At 40.9% G+C, this 26,312-nt stretch overlaps 1 protein-coding gene and 1 long non-coding RNA gene across 2 annotated transcripts in view; both read left to right on the plus strand.

The window, feature by feature from the left end:
• Positions 1-1,384: 1,384 nt before the first annotated feature.
• Positions 1,385-26,312, plus strand: part of CDX1 (caudal type homeobox 1) — a 30,364-nt gene continuing 5,436 nt past the window's right edge. Inside the window, exon 1 of the mRNA XM_079968333.1 lies at positions 1,385-1,962. Within this exon, the coding sequence (XP_079824459.1) occupies positions 1,530-1,962 (433 nt within the window). The 5' untranslated portion in view covers positions 1,385-1,529. The remainder of the gene's footprint in view (positions 1,963-26,312) is intronic.
• Positions 6,808-7,696, plus strand: LOC307211622. Its single transcript, XR_013836545.1, has 2 exons — positions 6,808-7,452; positions 7,503-7,696. It is a non-coding gene; the product is annotated as an uncharacterized lncRNA (long non-coding RNA).

Genomic DNA, 26,312 nt, shown 5'->3' on the forward strand with positions numbered 1-26,312 from the left:
TGCTGAGTAAAGAGCGGGCAGCAAATATTTCGAATAGACACGTAAACATAAAAGCTAGTTTTGGAAAGCGTTCCTGCCAATTAGTAGTATTACGACCTCGCATCAGAGAGGAGCGTCACCCGAAGATAAATAAGCTCTTGCTTTCTCTCTTCCTTCCTCCTCCAGCTTCCCTACTTGATTTCTCTGTTTTTCGAAAATTTTAATGAAAAAAACCCAGCTCCTCTCAATGGTGTAGTACAATAAGGATTAGCGTTTCGAATTATTAACAACTGATTTTATTAATATTCATCGAGGTGTTTATTGGAGAGATCCACTGGAAGAGCACGTCGTCTTTTAACAAGCTCAGCGCTGCTGCCTGTCATTCTTTGGACACTTCCGACAACCAGGAAAAACGGTTGTCCAGTGATGATGGTATTGGTGGTGATTTTAAAAGACCGGTATTTTATTTTTTTCTTATTAAAATCTTCTTCCTGAATGGATGCAGTTGATTCTACTTGAATATTTTAATAATGATGATGATGATGATGCGTTCTGTGTGTGTGTTACGCTCATTTGAAACAGGAAGCTGTGAAAACTGAACTTTTCAAGAAAACGTAGACTCACCCGATTATTACGTTAATATTTATAAAAGTAAAGCTTCCCCCACCCAATATCGCCAGGAAAATATTAGGCCCAGGTTTCTGGGATGTCCCGTTAATGCATTCTCAGATGTCTGGCAGCCTATGTACAATCTAAAATGGTTGGGATGGGATTATTAGAAAGACCACTCCAGCATGGCTATGTGGCTTCGGGGTCTCAGAGGGATTAAAAAAGTGGAACCGGTGTCCTTTTTTTGCACGAAAACTATGCTTTTCTCACATGATAAACACCATTGCTTCCACAGAGCTGACCTTAAACTAAAATGCAAAACGAACAGACAAAAACCCCTTAGGACCCTTTCCATTTTTTGTAAGTCTCTTTTTAACCAGGTGCTCCAAGTGGTGGAGATGCCAGGTTGCCGGTCTTGTAACTAAATGACACCGACTACCTGCCCACTGCCTGGGAAAACCCATGGAAATACCACCTCTCCCTCCCCCCTCCCCGTTTTCTTCCTGGGCCCTTTACCTGATGACCCCTTTTGTGCCTGGATTTCTTTGTATTCTCTGGGAACTTCTCAGGCCTTCCTTACCATCTAAGCATAACCTCCTCTGTCGGGGCCCTTCCTCTCCCCCACCCCGTCATTTCTATCTGCTGAGTAATTTGTACCCAGTGGCTTCCCTTTGATTCCTGCACTTTGAAATGCAAACCTGCCTTTCAATGCAAATGCTCCGGGAGCTTGGCCCAATAAAAAGCCTTTCCTCAGGGAGGTGCCTTTGCAAAGTGGGGAAGTGAAGGGAGGAAAAGAAAAAAAAACCAAACCACACCACTGACCAAGACGTTCAGGTGAGCAGCTAATCAGGAAGAAGCTGCGAGTGATCGGCAAGGGCAGGCCTGGGAAGAGGCGGCTGTGGCACAGGGCGCACACATTATGCGCGCAGGGCCACTTGGGGATGATGTATGTGGGATACCTGTTGGATAAGGACGCCACCAACATGTACCCCAACCCGGTCAGGCACCCCAGCCTGAACCTCAGCCCTCAGAATTACGTGCCGGTGCCCCCTCAGTACTCGGAGTTTGCCAGCTACCACCACGTGCCAGGGATTAACAGCGATCCTCACCATGGGCAACCCGCGGGCCCCTGGGGCTCTCCCTATACCCCCACCAAAGAGGACTGGCACTCCTACGGGGCAGGAGCCCCTTCTTCTGTCGCCAACCCGGGGCAGCTCGGATACAGCCCCCCTGATTTCAATCCAATTCAGCCACCGGGCTCTGGACTGCTGCCTCCGCCTATGAGCAGCTCGCTGCCCCAGCTCTCGCCAAATGCGCAAAGGCGCACGCCTTATGAGTGGATGAGGCGCCCCGTCCCCACCAACAGCGGCAATGGTAAGGAACCGTCTCCGTTTCTGTCCTCCTCCTGGCTCTTGGGGAGAGGGCTCGCTTAGGTCACGCAGGAGACCAACTTCTGCTGTTTCTCTGCCTTTCCTTTTTTCGCTCAGCAAGCCCCACACTAGTTTCCGTTGCTGGTTAGTAGGACTGGGCTGTCAACTTTATAAGGTTTACTCTTCATTATCTTTCGCCCATCAACTTGTAGACACAAGAGTTTGTGGTCAAGCGGCATTTTAACATGAAAGGGTGCTTGAGAGGTTGGCTGCAAACCCAGGGCCATTTCAGACTCTACGCTTAGCAGTTAAACCTGCAGAATATATGCGGTTGGCATGCGTAACCTTCATAGTGTACATGTAGATTTGTCCGTCAGTGAGGTGTGATTGGTGAGAGAGTCTATAACTTGGTGCTTTGCTTGCAAAAGGTGCCAGGTTCAATCCCTAGCATCTCTGGCCAAAAGAAGTGGCAGGTAGTGGGAGCCTCTGCCAGTCAGAGTAGGCAATCCTGGGATAGATGGACGAATGGCCTCAGTACGAGTTTGCTTCATATATCCAAGACAATGGTCGCAACTCAGCACAGAGTTAAGGGCACTTAAATGTGGATCTTAGCTAGTGTGTGTATGATCCATACTATATGTTAATCACATTGATTATGACTAAAGAGATTTACCTGGAAGTATGACTTCTTTTTCTGTAAACGTTATAGCCAAAATTATAAAGGTTATAGGTCTGAGGAGTGGGTGCAGTGGAGGATTTCTAAGAACATAAGATGGGATGAAGACAGTATGTAAATTAATAACATGTAGTTTATGGTTTGGGCTGATGACTGTGTATGTATGTGTTTGCTATAAAATGGATGGCTAGAACTTTCAAATAGCTACCTTTAACTGTCGACTTTTTCAGTATCATTGTCAAACACTTCACTCAGATTCTAGCACTGAGTCACAAGTTAATTTTTCTCTCATCTAGTAAGCCTGTAGTAAACTGACATTTTCTCAGTCTAGATTACTGACAGCCTCTGCAGGTAAATATTATGCTGAGAGACAACTCTGGTGGATAAAGCAATCTATGTTGATTGCAAATAGTTTGGTAACCTGGAAATTGCAATATGTTGATTGCAAATATTTTGATTGCAAATATTTTGGTAACCTGGAAATAATTTTTGTTTTATTTTGGTAGACCCTTTGAAAAAGGTCCAATTGTGGGGAAGGGGTTAATATACATACTGTATTTGGATGTGTTAGTTACCCATTTATTATTAAACTAGCAAGGGGGTGGGCAATCTTCTTACTTTGTCAACATTATTTTACATTTCAAGGGTCATCTTATGTGTTTCTGTTTTAAAATAAGAAATAATAAAGGTGGCATCTTGGGGAAAGTATGCCCCATTTGCGGGGGCTTGTGTTAATTAATCAAGGAGCTGCTGTGCTTATGAGCTCTCTTGTTTGTGGGGCACATCACACTTTGTTTTTAGTATATACTTGCTAGCAATGCAGTATTATAAGAATGTTCCACTATGTTCAATAACACACAGTTTATCTTGAATTGCAGTCTGTGTACACTGACAAAAAAGTGTCCATGTTCCAATTGTCTGCTACATATACCTTTTAAAATATAAACAATTGTTTCACATAAGATGCGAAGTGGCTCTGCTTAAGCACAGCCTCAAAGATGCACTCATGTATTTTTCCGGAAAAATCAATATTCCACATGGTGTCTAATCAAATTTTGGATCATTATAGGACATGGGCATGCCACAGTCTTGATGACCACCATCTCTTCTTTAAATGAGAAACTGTCGGATCACTCATTTGGGTTTGGGCTGATCTGTTGACAAATATGGAACTACTAAATTGGGTGATGGATTTGCTTTATGTGATGGTTTAGTATGCAAAGAAGAATGAAAAGATATTTTTGTATGATTGTATGGAAGAATTCGATGTTTTGCAAGGATGGCTTACACCTATGTATGAAAGGAGAGTTCCACTGGATCTGATATGCTTTGTTTTTGTGGAGATTCTGTACATATGTGTGTGTGGTGAGTGCATACATAGGCATCTGCACATAGTCAAGATCACTTAACACAGATTAGTTACTCTTTAATACTGTCTGTAATCATATTGTTTTATTCATAATCAGAGTGGTAAAAAGGTAGATTCCCACCTTTCAATTCTTGTGTTTGTACTCTAATCCAATTTAGTGAGTGCAAGTATGAAACCACTGAGTGTTATTTATATGTTCTTAATTAAGGCAAGAGTATGTGAGAATGATGGATCTGTAGGGTAGGGTAGGATTGTGGGTAGAACTATGTGGTTTTCTGTGAAAAATAGGTGTTGTACAAGAATCAGCTACTTAATATCACCATAAGAAGTTAAAATAATAAAGAGTTCAGTGGCTCTTTTTGAAGTGTGACTGCTTATGTGACAATAAATTGGGTATAACTAACACATTTATTGTGACATAAAGCTTTCACAGACCAGAATGCATTTCATCATGTGCAAAGTGTTCTTCTAATGCTGTTAAAGCAGCAACTCTTCATCACTTACCTAGAAATAAGCTCTATTGAACTAAATTGGACTTATGTGAGTAGTCAAGATCAAACAGAGTTACACTGGGAGTATTTTTAAAGAAACGTGAAGCATGGTTTGCAATCAAATGAACTGATTTCACATAGTATGTAGTTTTACAGAGGCCGTACTTGTGTGGGTGGGGTGGAGGACAGGTCATCTCTTTATAGTGTTTATGTCCACATGACAGCTATAATAGGAGTAGCCTATCATTTTAATCTTTCTGCTGATGATTGGGCAAACAAAGATTTGTAACTGTAATTTTCTAAATAAATAGAACTTCTGCAGAATTACAAAATGTACAATTAAATGCAAACTTGCATTCAGTGTTAAAAGGAATTAAAAGTGTAAAAAGGTGGGGAACGGACAAGAATATAGATACCTGTTGACAATAGATTACATAATAATTTAACTATCCTCACCAACAGCTGTGTGTGGTAGGTCCCAGAGCAAACCTCATGGCTGGGTATTTGATCTCCGCTGTCCAAATCTGACATTCTGCTCACTGTATGCTTGTGTCTCAGTTTCCTTTTAAAACATGATTTGGTGTTTCAAAATGTCACAAATCCAACTTGACTCACAGCGAAAAAATGGGATGTAAAATTATAAATTCTGGGGTACTTTTTTTTTTACAGGTGGGAATTATGTATGTGGCGTGGTCAAGCAATGCACCACATGTATGTATGTATGTATGTATGTATATGCCACCTTTCTCCAAGAAGCTCAAGGTGACATACTTGGTTGGTTCTCTTCCATCCAGTTTCATCCTCGCTACAACCCTGCGTGGTAAGTTAGGCTGAGCGCCACCCAGTAAGTTTCACGGCTGAGCAAGGATCTGGACCCTGGCCGTCCAAGTGCTAACCCAACGCTGGAACGTGACGGACTGTGGTTCTCATCCAGCGTTAGCCATACTCCGAGTAGAGGCGCTGAAACGAATGGATTTTTAAATCTCTTCCCTACGTTTCTATGAGGGGAAAAGGGCGCGAGCGAATTTTCCCGCCAAGTCCATAATCCCCTCTCGTTGCCTATATTGCCTTGCCGGGAAGCCGGGCCTCCCCTCGACAGGAGCTTTTCGTCCCCCTCGCGTGTTCGCGCCCACCCGGGAGCTCTCCAGCAGCCGGCTTCGGGATGGCGCTGAACTCTTGAACTCTGCGCGGGGTCGGGATTTTAAAGGGCTGGGCTTGCTGCCGGGTGGGAAAGTGGAAGTCTCTCCCCAGGGAAAGGCAAATGAACATGTCGGGGAAAGACCCCGCGGCGCTGCCCAGTTCAAAGGCGGCCGAGACCAGGAGCTGGTTCATGAAAGGGCCTGCGAGCGCCTCCCTCAAGCCCAGGGCAAATTTACAAGCGTGCCCCCTTTGTCATGCAGATAGGCAGCGGCCCTGCGTGCAGCGGGGCGCCCAGCGGCTTCCATTGTCCTCAGCTTCGGGGGCTGGGAAGCGGGGGCTCCTGGCGCCCTTTGAAGTGGGGGCAGCATCTGCAGGCACTTTCTGCTTCCTGCCCGGCTCCACTTCGGGCCGGGCAAACAAGCCCGCTGCTGGCGTGCAACAGGCCTCCGCTCGCTCCTGCGCAGAAGGGCCAGACTCGCACCGAGGAGAGGCCTGTCTTCGCCCGCTGAATGCGAGCGGCGAGATGTACTGGTGTCTCTTCATTTAAGCCAAGCGGCCTGATGCAATACTTAAGCATCTATCTCACAAAGAGGCGCTGGCATAATAGGTGAAAGCTTGCTTTTTCAGAATCTCCGCTTCAGCTGGAAATTTGGCATTGAAAATCCTTCAGGTTTGGAAATGTGTCGCTCAGTTCGGGTTTGAACCACGTTTTATATACCATAGGCCCAACCTTGCCAGACTTGATTTCAGCGAGAGAGATTTAGGCAGGAGTTTAACGTTTCCTTGAAATCAGCAAGACTTTTAAATATCAAACTTGTTATTTAAAAATACTGTAAAACAAAGCAGTGGGTTTTGTTTTGGTTTTAGTTCACCATCTTTATTCCTTGTAAAGAATGATTTTGCCGATCACAAAATTGCCTTCACTTGGGCATACAGTGGCCCAAGTCACAATCATGCCATCAAACTTCATGATTTTTGAATGGAATGAATGAATGGGTGAGTGGGAAATGAAAACCTGCTCTGGTCATATGAAGATGCACCTCCTCTGCAACATCTGAAGCAAGCACAATGACTTTAAACACCATCACCACCTTGATTCATGGATTCATCCGCAACAATAGTGACTACTTTTCTGCCATCTGACAAAGCTATGTTTTCCAGGAATGGTGTATGTCCCCATACTGTTTTACTTACCCCTCTACAGCCTTTTTAGTGAGAGATAATGCGTACGTACTGTTTTGTGGTATTGTGATGGCAATTGCAAGCATGTCTGCACCAAAGTAGATGTTGAATCATTTAGGAGTTGAGCAGGCTGTTACAATACAATGATATCCAGAGACTCCTGATTTCCTTAAATAGGTTGCTAAAGAAAAGTACAATGAAGTGGGCTGGCTGGGAAGGTCTCGGAACAGTCAATATTCCCCTTAGGAATTCCCCTTCTGGAGAGTCGATCCTGGGCTATTTCCCTGCAAGAAATCTTAACAATGTGTCAATTCTCCTGTACTTTACAGATTCTATGAAAATCTGTTCATCTGCAGATGTCTATTTTGGTTTTGTTCAGTGAATTCATGCATCACAAAATTTTGGAAGACATCTCACCTTGGACTGAACCAGTGCTGATTTAGTATTTGCATATGAGAGTTGAACTAAAGCACAGAATTAGGGGTGGGGATGTATTTTAGTTGGTGTTTTCTCTTGAGACTGGAACCATACACACGGTTTACAACGTGCATGCTTTTCTAGACAGGCCTAAGCAGGGGTGAGGGACCCATCACCTTCAAAAATACATTTTTAAATTGAGTTAAGTCTTAATGGTATGTGAAGCTCATTGCTTGCAGTGAATTAGATTAGTAACCTTTCTAATTGAGTATATGGTCAATTAGACTGAACTCTGGAAATGTACACCCTTAGCCCTAGATCCTCTAGGAACTTCATTTTTTTTCTTTAGCAAGGATAGGGAAACTACAAGAAAATCACAGCAGCTGCCATTTGTGTGAGTGGGTGGTCAGACACACAGGTTCGGGAATCTGTCATTCATGCATCTCAGACCCAAATATAAAAAGGGGGGGGGGTCAAATATTTGGTCATTTTCTAGCAGTATTTTTAGAACATGTACATTGGAAGTGCCTCTGGAGAGTACTGCAGTATGAAAGGCCACCACTGCATGAGTCACTGCTCAAATGGGGACCTGTAAGAGAAGACTGAAATTTTGTCATATTATAAACTTACTTTCTGGCTGCCCTGGCAGACTGTACTTAAAATAGAGCCAAATCCTGGTGCACCAAGGAAAAAAACAACCCAGTTTATGTAGCCTGCATTAACTATAAAAAATGATCTCTGCTTATTCTGCTTCTCTGAGTGGCAGTGAGGGGAAAGGAGTGAATTCTCCCAAGGCCTCTTCTGCTCTGAGATTTAGTTATATACACATTCTCAAGCCAATCTTCCCAAGCAACAACAATGAATAATATGAAATCTAAGATTGCAAAGAGGCAATCCAGTGTTTGATGTCCATGATGGGCTGGATAAGGGCTAACAAACAGAAACCAAAGCTAGTTCTTTTGATCAGTAGGCAGGATCTTGGTTTGGAGGTTCATTGGCATTGAAGGGGCATGCTATTTGGGGAAATTTGGACTGAGTCTTAGACCTGGTTTTTCAAATCTTGGACATGGCTAGAAACATCTTTCCATGAATAAGATTTCTGCGCCATCCACATACTTTCTTGAAAACTTAAAATTTGGCTGTGATGATCCATGCCATCTTGTCTTGATTATTTTAACATGCTGAATATAGGGCTACCTTTGAAGACCATTCAGAACATTCTGAAAAGTTGTATCAGAATGCTGCCAGCAGGTTTCTTATGCAGGTGAGATATAGTGCTTATGTTACCCAACTGCATTCTGCATTGGCTGCCCATTTGTCTCCCAGCATAAGTCAGAGTTCTGGTTGACCAATAAAGCCCTAGGGACAAGGTTATCTGAAATACCATCTTCTTCCATACAATCCTGCTGAGAATCGAGACCTTCCAAATATGCCTTTCTCACTGTCCCTTCAGCTATTCCTAAGACAACAATTAGGGATGGAATTTTCTGAAAATCTTTATGTCGACCTTATCCAGAGAGATTATTTCCCCGCCTAATTCCTGCCTTGCTCCTTGATCTCAGTGACAAGCAAGTTTTTTTTTAAACCAGCCCTGCTAAAAATAGAAACATTCTAGCATTTTATATGCATATTATATGCATATACATTCCAGGTTTCTTATGGTAGTGCTCACATAAAAGAGATACATGCAGCAATGCATATAACGGAATAATACTTGTGTTTTAATACTGTACTTATATAGGACAAAATGGTGCTTCTTTTATATACTAGATATACATATACGTATAATAGATGTATAATTTTGCATATAATTATCCAGGTTTTTTAAAAACACAAAAATGCATGAGAGGTTCTGACACAAACTTTTGTATTCAAGAGGTGATCCAATACTTGATTGGGTCAGAAAAGCCAGATTCTATGTCTAAATCCATCCAAAAATATTTTTTGCTCCACCCCACATGACCATGCACAAAAGGGCATTTTCTGTGGTGGTTCCTGCCCTCTGAAACACTCTTCTTCATGAGATAGAATCCTAGAATTGTAGAGTTGGAAGAGACCCCAAGGGTCATCTAGTCTAACCCTCTGCGATGCAGAAATTCCTCCCACAGCCATCCCTTGGTGGGCACAAACCACCAACCTTCTGGTTATCAGCCAAAGCCACTGACCCATTCCTCTCTATGGTTACTTCACTGCTTGTGTTCAATAGGACAGTTAAAACATTTCATTTTAATAAAGGTTTTGAGACCTCTTAATTTTGGGGGGCTGCTGTGAGTTTTACTGTTTTCTATAACTTGTCTTTATTTCATATTGTTTTTAATGTACACGGCTCTTAGGGAGGAAGGATGTACAATATTTTAAAAACAATAAACATGCCCATTATCAGGCTTCTGAATTGAGCTGAACCCTGTGTTCCCTACCATAGTCACTGCAGTTGATTTATTTGCCTATTTTCTCTCTGCCTCACAATAATGTGAATGCCCTACCGTAGCAGCCAGTTATATGAGAAGCGTGGACAAATTATGGAAATGCTAATGTGTGTAAATTGTGTGATGAATAAAGAGTCAGAAATGCATTGTATTAGATGAAGTATTCCTTTCCCTCATACTATCTGCACTGGGTTGTTGAACTTCATTTCTGCTGGATATTATTTGCATTCTGACATAATGTTAATTTATGGTTTACAGTTATGAGAATAACCTACACACACACACACACACACCACAAGAGCTTCCCCACTCCACTAGGAGATCAGAAACTTCTGCTTTGGTTTTAGATTAGCCAGGTTTAGGACATGGCTTTGAACCCATGGCTGTTAAAACAATCCAGTTTAATAACCAATACTCTGTGTTTATTGTGATAACCAAACACAACCATTGACTTGCATGGCTTGTTTGCACAAATACTTTTTCATGTGTTAGTGGTGACTTTAGGCAACTGTAACATATGACTAGTTTGCACAGAATGAATTGCAACCAATGGGAAAGTAATGTAGGTGCACGACTGAGAAATGAAATATTTGTGTGACCTTTTTCATAATAAGGTGCATGGGACAGGTGAATGATACACCTTCTTTGAAAGGAGCAGTAGGACCCAGTTTTGTGAGACCATTATGCCTGGAAACCCTGATCCTTTTCCAGAATGATTTTCCCAGTGGTCGGGCTGCATTTACTATGTTTCACGAGGCAGAGTTTTAATTTGTCTGTGTTTTTGATAGTTGGTAGACCCAGAATGACACTAGGTTTCCACTATTTTTGTTTTGTGCAACATCTAATGGGCTTTTGATATATGTTTGTAACAGCCACGGCATTGCAGAATACTGTATAGTAATAAAATATGGCCATTAGATGACATGTTTAATGTTTTTATAATGCCTTCGATTATAATGTCTTAATGTTTTTATAATGCCTTAGACTTTAATAAACCATTTAGAGAATGGTAGCTTAATAGAGAGGTCTTTTTGCTAGTTTTCTGATTGGTTATGTCGATTCATTGTAACACTTTAAGGGCCTCGAACTTTCATCTTTTTGATTTGTTTACTTCCCAAAGGGTCTGTAGAATAGAAAACATAAGAGAACTGGTACTGAAAGAATCACACATTTGTTATCTGTGTGGTTAACTTGAGAGCCTTTTTTAACCAGGAAAGGATTACAATCTAGTTCTGCTTAGAACTCATCAAAGGCTTGGTATCACCTTCACTTTATCAAAACTGGAGCCAGTTGGTATTTTGAGGTCCTGGGGCAGCAAAGAAGGTGTCTTATTTTGTGATGGTGGGAAACAAAAACATTGTAACTAGATTTTACTTAAAATGTTACACAACAGAGTTGTATTAAGATAAAATAAAATCTCAAAAACATTTCTAAATAAGTTAAATGATCTAGTTGGATTGGATTATGAGAAACTTATTCTCTCCTTAAATACAAATAAACAAAATAATTTTTTTAAAAAATAATAAACTACCGAAAAATTCATACACATTTCAGTTATAACACTGAAAGGCAAATATATACTTGTATATTATTATGAAAATGGTTTTATATAAAGTATCATAAATCAGGGTGAATAAAAAGCAATTATTTTCAAAAAAATAAAAAATTGGATTTTAAAAAAATTTAAATTAGATTTTTTAAATTTAAATTGGATTTTTAAAATAAAATGCTTTTGGAGGAAAAATCTTTCTAAAGATAGTTTTCTATTTAAGTTACATTATAGTCCAAAGGCTATTCATCAGGAAATAAGGATTTGTTTTAAGTTTTTCATGTGTGCTAAAACTCAGTCTAAATTTTTTTTTAATCGTTTAACCACATCAGTTAACAAACATGAATACATATGCTATAATGTTATTGTTTTAGTTAAATAAATTGTTTAAATTGTTATTAAGGAAATGATTATTTTTCTCCTTCTAATAAAGTACAGCAGAAAAGTTGTCCAAATATAAACAGTTAACTTATTAAACCTCACAATAATTTCATAATTATCTGTCAATGTATTTCTAATAGTATAACCAAATCAGTAATTTTTGATATAACTGTAAAAACTACTCTGAAAATTTATTATTCCAAAAATGTAACCTTCATCTGGTTGTAAATATTAAGATTATACCAGCAAGAATGAGTCTTTCTATTTAAAAAAATCATTTAAATCAAGTCTTACTGACTAGTGACTTAAATAGTTTTTTTAATTGATTTGATTTAAATCAATCCACCCTGTCATAAATACATAACATTTTTCAATGAACAGTATTTTATTGCCCAAAATAACTTCATTAAAATACACTTAGTTAATAAAACAATGCTCCAAATATTATTGAGCAGTTCTGAGATTGGTAGCACTTGTCATAAACCCCCAACCCCATAAGTTGTTATAGGGATTCTCACTAATACAAATGCATTTAATATCAAATCAGAATAAATGTCTTAGAACTAGGCACCTAGGTAGAATTTATTGTATATACATATGGTGCCAGACGTTTGTAACATCCAAAAGATGTGAAATTCTTTTTTAGAAACATAGGGTGGTATCCAACGCTACTCAAAGTAAACTCATTGGGTTTAAGTAAGAATTGATTTCTACTGTGGGTCTACTGTGAGTATGGCTTAGTCAGGTGTCACACCATGAAATTTCATTTCGAAATAGAAATTGAAAATATGAGCAACGAAAGGGAAGAACACATAAAAATACAAGATCACTAATTAAGAGAAAAGGGGAAAGAATAATAAAAAGTGAAGCTTAATTGGTTATATTCTTGGTATATGAGGTTGTGAGCCATGCTATTTTTCTAGAAAAAGAGGTGCCAGAGCTCACCATGAACTTCTCCCTCATTCTCTTAGAATGGCAATGAGAGGTGCCAGAACTGAGTGCTCGGGTGAGCTCCGGTTGAAAAAAAAAAAGCCCTGGTTGTAAGGCGATTATAGTAAAACAGCCCGATGATCTCTTAACTATTGAAAGCATCAGATGTAGAAATGATATAATTGAATCATAATGAGAAAATACTTGTACACATATAGAAAAACTGTTAATGCACATAGATTGGAATAATCTAATTCTTCTGAAAGTGCAAACCCTTTCATTTCATTTTGGCCAGTGCAAGTAAGTCACTTCATATACAGATGCTGTCCTATGTACATTAGGTACATTATATTATTTAAAATCTGTAATCATTTTAAAGCATTTTTAATAAACAAAGGAGTAACCCGCTCAGGAATAAGATTAACATAGAGAGCAAATAAAACTCTTAAATGAATCAAACAATCAAACATGAATCAAACAATCAGTTTGAATTGATTAATGGCTGGCATCATGCTGCAACTGGAGTATGCATTTGCCTTAAAAATATCAACAGTTTAATTATGCATGTTATAAATCATAATCCTAGATGGCTATATTAAAGGCTCCTTCTCAGCTCCTTATTGACTAAATTGCTACTGGGATGTATCCTGAGAGCTGCTGGAAAATAACGTAGTAGTGTTATTAAATCTTGGAGAACCTGGGAGAAAAAGGGACCTTTAGATGATATGATTTAGTGTTCAAGATATCATGAATGAAATTATTAAAAGCTTCTAACACCTTGATCAACAGGACTTAGATCTATTGATTTTAGTGGAATTTATATCCACTTGTTTAGTGTTTAGTTGGATAGGGATTTAGGTCATTTTGTTTGCTTATAACCAAGCACACATTTCCAGCTTGTGATATTGAGCCTACCAATTATTTAAGCAGGAGCAATTTCATCTAAGCCAGCCCAAACACCTTTTGCTTGAAACTAAACAGATATATAGGCACACGTACTTTATGCATCATTAGCAGCATTAGGGATTGGGCCAGCTTTAATTTGCTTGTTTGTAGCATTTTAAGACCACGTACCGCTAAGAGGAACAGCACCTTTCACAATTAACAAAAATCTAAGAGCATCAAACATAACTGCAACTTTATCAAATTATGAAAACACTTAATGAAATAAGAATAAAAATTTGTTGTTGTTTAGTCGTTTAGTCGTGTCCGACTCTTCGTGACCCCATGGACCAGAGAACGCCAGGCACTCCTGTCCTCCACTGCCCCCCGCAGCTTGGTCAGACTCATGCTGGTAACCTCGAAAACACTATCCAACCATCTCGTCCTCTGTCGCCCCCTTCTCCTTGTGCCCTCCATCTTTCCCAACATCAGGGTCTTCTCCAGGGAGTCTTCTCTTCTCATGAGGTGGCCAAAGTACTGGAGCCTCAGCTTCACAATCTGTCCTTCCAGTGAGCACTCAGGGCTGATTTCCTTCAGAATGGAGAGGTTTGATCTTCTTGCAGTCCATGGGACTCTCAAGAGTCTCCTCCAGCACCATAATTCAAAAGCATCAATTCTTCGGCGATCAGCCTTCTTTATGGTCCAGCTCTCACTTCCATACATCACTACTGGGAAAACCATAGCTTTAACTATACGGACCTTTGTTGGCAAGGTGATGTCTCTACTTCTCAAGATGCTGTCTAGGCCTGTCATTGCCCTTCTCCCAAGAAGCAGGCGTCTTTTAATAAGAATAAAAATAGTTGATGCTGAATGTCAGTGAATTTTTTACTATCCGCTCAGCAGCAATAATTCTAAAAAGACTCAGCAGCCAGGAGATGCCTTTTTAAATAAATAAATAAAGACCTCACTTGATGCCAAAAAGCAATGGGACAATGGCAGTACATGATCTTATTTTTAAGCAAGCTACCGTCTTCTACACAAGCTACAGCTTCTTTAAAGACAGCATGTGTAGAGTGGACTACAATAGTTTGCCAAGGTATAGGTGACTGGCCAAAAATTAGAATAGCAGCAAACTTTAGCACAAATGGGACAAACATCACATGAGACTTCAAGAGTAACACTGCATCCATAAACATTTTGAAACTGCAACCACTCCTTATTTTTTTTTACGCACACAGTAGCACTCATACCTAAACTATATGTAATGACGAAGATCATTAGTTTTTAAACAAATCACTAATAGTGATTTACAGGGGCGTAGTGTGGGGGGTACCAGGGGGCTGTGGCCTTGGGAGCACAATATTTGAGGGGGCAAAAACCAAGTGCCCCCATGTAGGCACCTCCAGTGCAGCCCAGCCCAGTCCAGTGCTCCTCTCCATCCACAGACTGGGCTCCCCCCTGCCTAGAGATGAGAAGGCCTGGGGGAAAACTGGAAAAATTGGGGTAAAAAACAGGGGTTTTCCCCCAGAAAAATTGAAAAAAATAGTTTGATATAGTTTGAATATTCCACACATTTCCCCCCCCCCCTTTTTTTCCTGAAAAAACTGGCTTTGGGAAAAAACAGAAAATAACATGACCCACCCATTTTTCCATCCCCCCCCCCCAGGCCTTCCAGCACCCACACTTTAGAGCTCCCAGCCAACTGACACCAGGCAGGTGCTTTCACTGTACTCTTTCCGGCAACTGCTCAAAACATTTTCGTTAGGACCAGCCCATCTGAACACGTAGAAGCTGCATGCGATTTACTTCCTTTTAACCACTGCTGACTTTAATCATCTTTTGAATACTCTTAAATACCTGCTTTTAACTGTGTTTTATCAATCATTTTAATGTTCTGTTGTATATTTTTGTAAACTGTTTAGAAGCTCTTACCATCATGCAGTTTATAATATATAATAACAAATTCAATTTAAATCTCTCTCTCTCTCTCTCTCTCTCTCTCTCTCTCTCTCTCTCTCTCTCTCCTTTTCCTTTCAAATAGAGTTTGAGCCTTAGCGCAACATACTATTCAGTAACTGGATGTTGGTTCCTTCTGGGCCTGGCATGCAAAAAAATTGCCTTATGTTTTACCCTGGCTGTCCTCAAGTAGAGATGGGAAGGCCTGGGGGGGGGGGAATTGGGGGACAGGTTTCCCCCCCCCCCAGCCGTTTTTTAGAAGTCCATGAGAAAAATGACAAAAGAGGAAGAGGAAGAAGAAATGGAAAATGATAGCAGTAGTTCAGAAAATGAGATAGAATAAACTGCATGTATATGTTGTATCCTCTGTCGGTTGTTTTTTTTAAAGCACCACTCAAAGTGTAGACCTTCTATGGAGCTTAAATATTGAGGCGGACCTTAATTTTATTTGCTGTTGGTGCTAAGGGGCAAATCTGATTATTATTTATGTTGATAGTTTCTTGCTTTTTTATTTGTTGCTTTTGATGGAAAGGGGGGGGTCATTACCTGTTTTATTGCAAGCATAATACTTTTATATAGACGGTGTTTCATGCAATTTGTAAAACTACTCCACACTGAACTTTTTTCCAAAATTTCCTTTTCCCCCGGAAAAAAACTATTTCCCCCCATGGCTTCAAAATTTCCGGAAATTTTACATCTCTACCCCTGCCCAGGCAGGCAGGCGGCTCAGCGCAGCCCTGCTTTGCCCTGGTGGGGCTGGGGTCGCTCCGGCAGCATTGGTGTTGAGGGCTGGGCGGATGTCTCCCACCCCTGTGCATGCCCACAGGCCCTGGGCACTGACAACTGATCTACGCTGCTGGTGATTCATATTGAGACTGTGGGGCTAGAGAAAGGAGATACTCCAGAGGCACGTTCCAGCAAAACAGTACTGAGTAACATTTTACTGAAATTAACTGGACTTGCCATTGCAACTAACTTGCTGGATTGTGTCTATAATGTTGTTTGGAATATTGTTTTATTTGGACAACAAAACAAATGCCTATTATTATTATTAAAAGCTACAGTCATTGTTAAATGTTGCTCTTTTCCTCTGCAGAAGATGTTCACAAACTATGTGTGAAAGTCTTGCACTTCTTTGCAATTTTTCACAGACTTCCTTGTGATTTTATTTTCAACCCACCTTTGTAAATAAATAGTCTATGAATAGTTCATTGCCCGTGTTTTATATGTGAGCTTTGAAACTCGCCCTTCATATAAGTAGTAATGTGGCATAATTTCCACTCTGGTTCAATACCTTTTTCAAAACAATGAGTCCCAATATTTTGTTGCTAGATATTCAAGCTTGGCTATTGTCATTTTGTCACAGTGGTTGCAAAGAATGGTGAAACGAGGATTTGAATGCAGTGACAAGCCGATGTTTCCAAGTTGCAGAAAAACAGTTGATTAGAATCTAAATAAATATTCTCAGAAATACTACTGTTTCTGTTATGGGAAGGAGATTAAAATTCACTCAAATTCTAGGAGATGAGTGTGTTTCAGTCTGAAAATACTGCTGCAGATTTCACATTAGAGCCTTTATGGAGTCTTTAGCAGAAAGGCTTTTCATCTTTGTGTGTAATTCCTATGTGTGAGTTCATTGTGGATTTTTCTCTATGATAAAACTTTGGGGTTTGTTTTCAATATGGAACACATCACTGTCAAATACCTGAAACTGATAGCTTCTCTTCTCCATGCAGAGATACATATAGAGGCATGCTATATGTACACACAACCATGCACGTACACACACAAGTCTTTCTTAAATTATTAACCACAGCATGCTGCTGACCTCATATGAGATTTGTTGAGCAGCCAGTCCTTTGTCCAAGGTACATACAGTCCTTAAGGTATGGTTTCTTTGAAGATGCATAGAATAGCAGCCTCCCTTTAAATATGCCTGTATATTTAACCGATACAGTGGATGCTTGGGTTGTGAACGTGATCTGTGCGGGAGGCACGTTCGCAGCCCACAGCATTCGCAACCCGCAGCACTGTGTCTGCACATGCGTGGGTCGCGATTTGGTGCTTCTGCGCACGCACAAAGCGTGATTTAGCGCTTCTGCGCATGCGCCAAAACCCAGAAGTAACCCATTCCGGTACTTCCGGGTTCGGCGCAGTGCACAACCCGAAAATGCACAACCTAAAGCATCTGTAGCCCAAGGTATGATTGTATATCTAATGTTCATTGTACATTGAATGCACTAAAATTAGAGATCCGAATGAACGTTTAGGGACTCCAGTGGTGGAAGATACATCTGCCAAAAATAAAAGCCCTAAAAGGATTTATACTGGAATAAAACCAGCTTTTAAATTGTAGGCAAGCAGATCTCATTCTCTTTTTACATATAATATCTCATGACTTGCATCATTATATTAACAAGAACAGTTCTGTTCTGTAGCATTGCTTGATGCATATTTCCTTGGAAACAATAAGGCTTACTTTCAAGTAGGTGTGCAAAGGATTACTGTTTTCATTCCACACTGGCACAGCAATCTACCTGCCCCCTGCCGCCACCAGGAAGAACTTTTTGCCAGTAAGAGCAGTTCGACAGTGGAGCAGACTCCCTTGGGAGGTTGTGATTTCTCCTTCCTTGGAGGTTTTAAAGCAGAGTTGGATGACATGTATTAACTAGCTGAGATTTCTGCATTGCAGGGGGTTGAGCTAAATGACCCTCTGGGGTCCCTTCAAACTCCACAATCCTGTGATTCTATGATTCCGCCCTGGCCTTGCGCAGCAGAGATGGGCGGGGGCGCGACTTCAGAGACTTATGATTGCAGTCTAGATCTATTACACAGAGTGAAAATGACAAAGGTGAAAACAGCTTAAAAGGCAGCAGTACAAAACTAAAAAGTTAGCGGATCATTTAAAGCAGCCTTCACCAACCTGGTGCCATTCAGATGTTTGGGACTGCAACACTGTGGCAGCTTGGGCTGATGGGAGCTGTAGCTCAAAACATCTGAATGGCACCACATTGGGGAAGACTAGTCTAATGAATGGCAGAGAGTCAACCTGGTGGATCTTCACTGTGAAGTCGCTCCACAATTTTGATGTCACCTCCAAGAAAACCAGTCTCTTATATACACCCACCTGAGCTGATGTATAGATGGCCATGAGAGCAGGACCTGTGAGACTGATCTTAAAAGCTGTGGGTCCACAAGGGAGTGGGCAGTTTTGGAGATTATCTGGTCCCTAAGGTGTTTTTGTAGCTATGCAAGGGAAAGCTATTGTCCAAATTAGCTCTGGCTCCTAAAACAATCCAGCCTAATCTAGATGGACACCTAGATATTCACCTGGTGAGTCAGCATCCACAAGCCTGAACTGAGATAAAACCAATTCCACTCCAAGACTGAGGGGGATGGGCAGAATCAAGGAGAGAACAGGAAAACAAGAACTCTGTGGTGTGGTGAAAGGCAGCTTGGGAGAGCGACATTTTGATCAGGAAAACGTCCTACTGAGAGAAGATTAAGCAGCCACCCCCATTCCACCACAGCCACTGCTGCAATCAAATTCAGAGCCCCTGAGACGGCATTAAAATAAAATTGAAGCTTGCTGAGAGACATGTATTTGCTACTTTATGCCTAGTTTGGTCCTATTATGAAATGCTGTGATGCCTAATCTTGTTTTTTTAAAAAAGAATCCCTTTACTCCACAACAGCTGTTTCGTAAATTATGGCGCTTTCCCCCCCATACACTGCTTGCTGGATTAAATAGTGTTCTGTACTCAAACATTCTGCATCTTTCCGCCTCTGTGGTGAATAATCTGCATGCACACTCCTGTCTTCTTCTAGGTAACCAGGCACACAGAAGAGTTTTAGTTCCTGTTGTGGCACACTTTAGAAAGTATGCCAACCTTGCTCATTATGCCAGGCAGCTTCACTGCTATTTTAGGTTTCACAGCTGAGAAGATGGCTGTTCCTTTGGGTTACGAAATAAGGGAGCACTTGTCCTGGTTGGAGAGGTGTTGTGTTTCAAAGGTACTAGCACAGGGAGCAGGTGTGGCATGCTTTTCACACAAAGGTGCTCAGGTAATTACTAATTATACTGCAAAGCCACAATCCACTTGTTTTAGGGCCCCACTGTTGAATATTCTGCTGAATGGCTAAGAATATTCTCTCAACTCCAAATGAAATCTATTTATTACTTCTTCCACACACCCCTCCTTTTTTGTTGCTATATAACCTAACACTCACCTCAGAGGACAGTTTAACAAGAAAAGTATACTATCCACAGTGAGAATCTATGCCTGCTTATTTGAGGCAACTTATTCCCAGGGAACTGTGTATAGGATTGCAATAATATAATGGGAATCACTGTATTTGTTTGGAGTCTGCTCTTTAAAATTATTTAGCATTTGGGATATTGTGGTTAGGTAAACCCCTGGTACAGTGGCACCTCAGGTTAAGAACTTAATTTGTTCCAGAGGTCTGTTCTTAACCTGAAACTGTTCTTAAGCTGAAGCACCACTTTAGCTAATGAGGCATGTAACCCGAGGTACCATCATCACTTGACTAAAAGAATAGTGGTCCCTATAAATTTCATCTCTTGTTTCTGACACACCTAGGGTGGTAGTCAGGTAGGTTTTACTCAAAATAGACCTGTTGGATTTAATGAACAGGTCTAAGTTAATTTCAGGGTGTCTGTTTCGAGAAAAATTTAGTTAAATACCCACCTCAGCTTGGAAAGGAAAATCTGTCTGAAACAAACTGTAAGCCACCCAATCTGATGCATTAGTTTGGAGATGTTTTTGGTAAGTACATTTTAGCTTGTGTCTTTAAGAAAACACAGCTTTTTTTATTGTCAGAGATTGTGAGCTTGCATGCACATGACATTGGCCTGCTTTGGATGACACACTAAGCCAAACGTAGGCTAAGCCAAACCTTAGCTTGGCCTAGAGCAGTCTGGCAGCAAAATGGACCAGTGGTTGTGATCTCCTCTTGGGAAGCTTGTACACTCACTCAATTTCATTAAGCTAAAGTTGTTTCGCATGTTGTGTGAACCAGGTAGTTGCTTCTCCAGTTACCCAGAACTGACAGAGATTTGGAAGTAAAATGATTCCTTATCAGCCTGACTCATCCCCCTGCCGCATGGATAACGATTCTTGAAACTGAGAGGAATTCCAAAATAGTTCTTGGGTATGGTGAGCGCGTGCTGTTCCAAGAGAACAATGTCATGGGAACTTATGCAACCCCTTGATAATGCCTCAAGCAATTCTTGGAATCCTACCAGCCATGTGTATTTATTTCATGTTGGTTGTGTGCTGCTGCCATATTGGGAGAGGTGCCATTGGTCTTAGATGTGCATTCCTTTTGTGGTCTCCCCCCCCCCCAAAGAGTTGCTATTTACTCAAAATCACAGATTCCTGAAATACTTTAACAAATGGCATTAATCTTCCCACTTTGGGCAAAATTTCACATTGGTTTTCTGTGAGAAAACTGCTATTTCAGAAGGCACAAAACTGGTTCATGGAAAATATTTACCCTCCAGCTCCTTTGTGCCCTTTTCCATGCCTGTTCTGATCCATTGATAGCTCATCTACTTCTGTTTAGAGTGACAGGGAGAGAACATGTCCACCTTGCCCTCCCTTGTCTTGCCATGCTTTGCTGGAAGCTTCATTGCCCACCACTATTGAGCAGCAGGACTTTTGCCCCAGTCTAGCAGTTCTGGTGATGCATCATGAATGACCAGGTAGGGAAAGAGTGTAGATGTGGATGGGCATGCACATCTGGATGGTAATCCAAATGGACATGCCATTAAACACTATGCCGAATATTCACCCGAAAGTGGAATGTGCATCATTTGTATGTAAGCCAGGATGTGAATATTCATCCACATTCTGCATCAACTGATCAATTTCATTTAGGCTTTAAATATACTCTTTTGTTATTTGGGAGTACATAAATATTGCAAATCAATAAGTACGACTGGAGTGGAGTGAGGGAGCAATGAGGCGTCAGGGAACACATCTGCAACCTTGCAAACAGTTTTGCATTCTGTTGAAAACGTGTGCAAACCATTAACAAGAGGGTGTATTTAACCGAGTGAAAAAAGACCCAAATGTTTGGCTGAACACAGGTGTAATTCCATTTCTTTTTTACGTCCATGATCTATTGAGATATTGATATACTGTAATTGGTTTATACTCTGGTGTGCCACTCCGTTTTCTTTGGGGACAGCTTGCCAGCAGAGAGTAGATTAGGTTATGCAGATTAATTGGGATAAATCCTGGCCCCAGAATAGCAAACGATACAGAACAAATCCTTGGATCATGACTAAATTAGTACTTAGGTGTTGATTGTTTTAGGGAAAAAACCTGAATGTGTATCAGTGCGTCTATGCATGTGCATACACTCAAAGGTGATTCCTTTTATGGTTTGTGTAGCATATTAAAGCAGTTCCCTTATCTAATGATAGCTAAGTTGAGCGCTATTAGGGTTACACATTAACAATAGTAACGATACCTTCCCTCCATACGGACATTAGCCTCCCCTTGATCCCCATTTTGAACTTCTTGCCTCTGGCCTCATTAACAGGTTTATTTGGGCTGATCAAGGAGGTCATTTACCTCCCATAATTGTGACAAGATTGTGGATGGGGGCGGGAATTCAAAATAAGTTAGCCCTTCTTATCAGAAGATAGTCGGGTGGTGGCAATAAAGTTTTCAAATATTAAAAATTGGACAATTGGGCTCAATGCCTACTATCAGGAAAAGTGGTTTAATGAATAAAGAATAGGAGTTAATTGGAAAGCAAAGATAGCAGGAGAGCTGCCTTTGAAGTTAGGGATTAGGGCTGGGTGATATCTGGTTTTCAACATCACAATATTTCACCAGCTAAACATCGCGATATTTCAATATATCACAATGTTTGAAATAAGGCTGAAACTATGTAGAGGTGAATGTGGTAATGCCCTGGCAACTGCTACTACTTACGGGTTTAACTCTAAAACTGATAAATTTTTACTTACCTTTAACATATTGTTAAAACTGTTATGTTATAGTACTACTGTACTGATAATGTTTAAATTAGCACATTATCTCTAAAACTAAAGCTGTAGAAGTAATTCAGTAGCATAGATATCAAAGGTAAGGTGAGACAGTTTCCTAAAGAATTAATTACATTACTAAACAAGAAAAAAGCCAATTCACAATCACTGTCACAATTTTAGATATTCCAATATATTTCACTATTTAACCACTATAACAACTAGTGGTTAAAAACAGCTTCTTAAAAACAACAAACAAACAAAATAGTTTTAAAGACACCCAAAGTTTGACGTTCTGCTCGAATCAGTAAAACTTAAATCCTATTCAAATATGAATTTTCTGACAAAATTGTCTCCAGCTAGATTTTAGGAGTGGGTCTTACCACTTTGTCATCAGAGGAAGAAGGAAGTTCTCAAATGGGGAGGGTTTGCATTCAGATAAACAATATATTTGCGACAACTGCATGTAAAAATGCTGTTAATTTTTTCCATTGCAGATTATATTTTGTTTAAAAAAGGTGTGTGGGGGGGAGTATTCAAGGCTCACACTCTTCAGTCAACCTTAGAAGGGATGTGAATGCCTATGTATAATGGGGAATGGCTTTGCTGAGGCTGGCAAACTGTTCTGGTAACGCCTATATTTACTGTCCATATTACCAGCAGAACATCCTCTTAATGGACAACTGAGCATGGTGGAAACAAGGGGAAAAAATCAATTGATATATGGATGATACATACCGGATTTTTCCGTGTATAAGACAATGTTTTGTACGATTGGTGGTCAGGTGGGTGTGCGATTGTTGGCAACCCGCCCCCAAAAAAGCTCAACAATTCGAAGCAATCTCCCCCCCATTTCCTTAATAAGGGGTCCCAAAAATAGGGGAGTGTCTTATACATGGGGGTGTGTCATACACAGAAAAATACGGTACATAAAATCTGGCATGAAATGCAGTATTACCATGCAGTGGAATGTTGGATTGATATTTAAGAAAACTGTAAGTATGCTGTTTAACATATACGTGAAACAGCTTGATGGGGTTACACTTCCTCTGAAGGAGCAGGTACATAGCTTGGGGGTCCCTCTGAATGAATCCTTTGCTTGAGGCTCGAGTGGCCTCAGTGGCGTAGAGTACCTTCCATCAGCTTCAACTGATGGCCCAGTTGCACCCCTATATGGACAGGGATAACCTAACTTTTGTCATCTATGCTCTGGTAACCTCTAGGTTAGATTACTGAAACACATTATGCTTATGGCTGCTCACTAGGGCAAGATGGTTTCAAATTTCACTGATCCTGGCCAGACTGCACTGGCTAACAGTTAGTTTCCAGGCCCATTTCAAAGTACTATAAAGCCTTAAAAGGCTTTATGAGGCTACCTGGACCCTGAGATCCTCCTCTGAGGCCCTTCTTCTTGTGTCTCCTGCATGAGAGGTCCAGAGGGTGGCAACACAAGAACAGGCCTCCCCATTTGCAGAATGCTCTCCCCAAGGTGGCTTGCCTGGCACCGTTACTGCATCTCTTTAGACACCAGGTGAGATCATTACTCTATAATCAGGCCTTTGGCTGCTTAACATTCTATGGCCTTTAAATGAGTTTGTCGGGGGAGGGGAGTTATTGGTTTTGTTTTTGTTTTCATTGTGCATTTTGTGTTCTCATTTTGTATTTTTATGTTATGAACTGCCCTGTGATCTTTTGCTGAAGGGCGGTCTACTACTACTACTACCATTACTACTAAATAACAGGTGTTCAGAAGCCCATCATTTCTGTCTTTCTCTTTGATAATCATTTCAAATGACACAGGCAACTCCCTATTTACGCAGGGGTTACGTCGTTTTTGCCATATTCGCACTCTTTGGGGAACTGTTTTTGCCTCTTTAGGTGCCATTTCTGGGTTTGCGGCAATGTGGGCGGTCACACATGACTTGATTGTGTGTAAATGGGGAGTTGCCTGTTGAAGCAATACACAGAAACCTGTCACATGAAATGATTTAGGTATAGTTGTCTTTTGTATCCAAACTACCAATCTTCCATGCTTTCTGGTCAACACACATTCCACTAATACAGGGGAATTCCCACTTATGTGGGGGGTTCTGTTCCCGGCTACCATGCACATCAGCGGGATGTTCTTAAGTCCCTTCCCCCCCCACCCCCTTTCAGCACTGAAAATAGTGTGTGTGTCAGCAGTTGCATGTGTGCTGATCGTGCACGAGTGGGAAATGCCTGTATGTCAGAATTCGCAAATTGTAGCTGATACATTTTCCCTTTCCCCTTTTTTCCTAATAGCCCTCTCCCCACAAACCCATCTGATAACTTGGAACTGATATAGTAATTGTGTTCACTCTCCACTCAGTCATTAGTTTTTTTCTTCTGTTTATGAATCATCCGCATTTCTGTGCTCTACACATATTTGCTAATTATTGACATGGATGAGTAATGCAGCTAAGCCAGGGGTTGCCAACCTTTTAGGGGCCACAGGCACATTTTGAATGTTGAAAGTGCCATGGGCACCACCCCCTCTGGTTATTTCTCCCCCTCCCAACCAGACAGAAAGCAGATCTGTGTACGCATGCACATATTCTTTGCTTTCATAAGTGGTCTGAGTAAAAGTCAGGTGTAGTAGAATTAAAATGGATCCTCTTGAACTTGCAGAATGTGTGACATGGTTTAATGGTGGTTTTCAGGGGATCCCTTGAAAAATTAGAGTAAATAAGGATCCGTGTCTCAGATCCATGTTTTTGTGTCATGGCAATGCTGGAAAACAGTGGATCTGTAGGGGGTTTCCAATGGATACAAAAGTGATCCATGATTTGATGGTGGCTTGGGATATGTGTGAACCCATTAAGATTATGAAATTTCAGGAGGATCAATTTTACTGGATCTGATTTTGTGTGTGGCACGTGCACCTCCTCTCACTCTTTGTCACACTTCACCCTTTCTCTCGACTCTTGTGGCACAACATTTTCTCCTCTCAGCTACACTCAAGTTTCCCAAATCACTCCAGTTTTCCTCTTTGCCTCCCTGCTTCCTCACTTTTCCTCTTGGTTACTCTGCTTCCTGTTAAGCTGCCCAGAAGCCAATCTGAGACTCAGAAAGCACAGAGCTGAAAGAAGTGGCGAAGAGTGCCACTCTTTCAACTTCCTCCTCCAGTTCTATGTAGTTTTTAGGAGGGTGAGGGAAGATAACCACTCTGGCTACTTAGTAAAGATAGTGCAGTGAGATGGGCGAGGGGATTAAGAGCTTTCACAGGCAGGTATCAGGGGAAGTCCTCCAGGGTGTTGTTGTGCCCATAGGCACCATGTTGGCAACCCAGAATGAAATAATATATAGGCTGTATTGTTTGTGGACGCCTCTTAATACTCCCCTGCTTCCTTCTAGTTCCTTTGAGTGACAGAATATTCAGATTATTTGACACTACTTAACAGCCTGATCCTATGCAAAGTTAGACATGCCTAAACCCACTGATTTTTTATATGCATGGGATGGACTGTTAATCCTATTTGGCTGGCTGATAAAATAGATTAGAAAAAATGAGTTATCAAGTATGAGTAATTAACGACAAAACAAGCATGCAGACCTTGTGTTTCTCCAGTTAATTGGGGGCTGGGATGGGGAGGTTTAAATTCATGAAATGTTTGAAATTGAAAGACAAAGTCATGAAGAGCGTTGTAAATGTTCTAGTGAGATGCCCATCAAATGGGCCAGAGGCGGGAACATATTTCAGAAAGTGGTGATATAGATGGACTGTAGCTGAGTGTGTTGGCGGGTTGTGAGTCAACCTCCACTAAGTTTTCCCATTCTTAGGTGGGTTTTGGACACCTTTCTTTTCCTCTGCATCTTTTTCCTCCAGGCTTGCCCTCCTATATTGTAACAGGGCTCCTATGCCTTTAAAATGCTGCATGTCCAGCACAAAAGTAACAGCTGCTGCTGCTGCTAC

This window comes from Podarcis cretensis (genome assembly GCF_951804945.1).
Source record: "Podarcis cretensis genome assembly, chromosome: 2".
Lineage (NCBI taxonomy): Eukaryota > Metazoa > Chordata > Lepidosauria > Squamata > Lacertidae > Podarcis > Podarcis cretensis.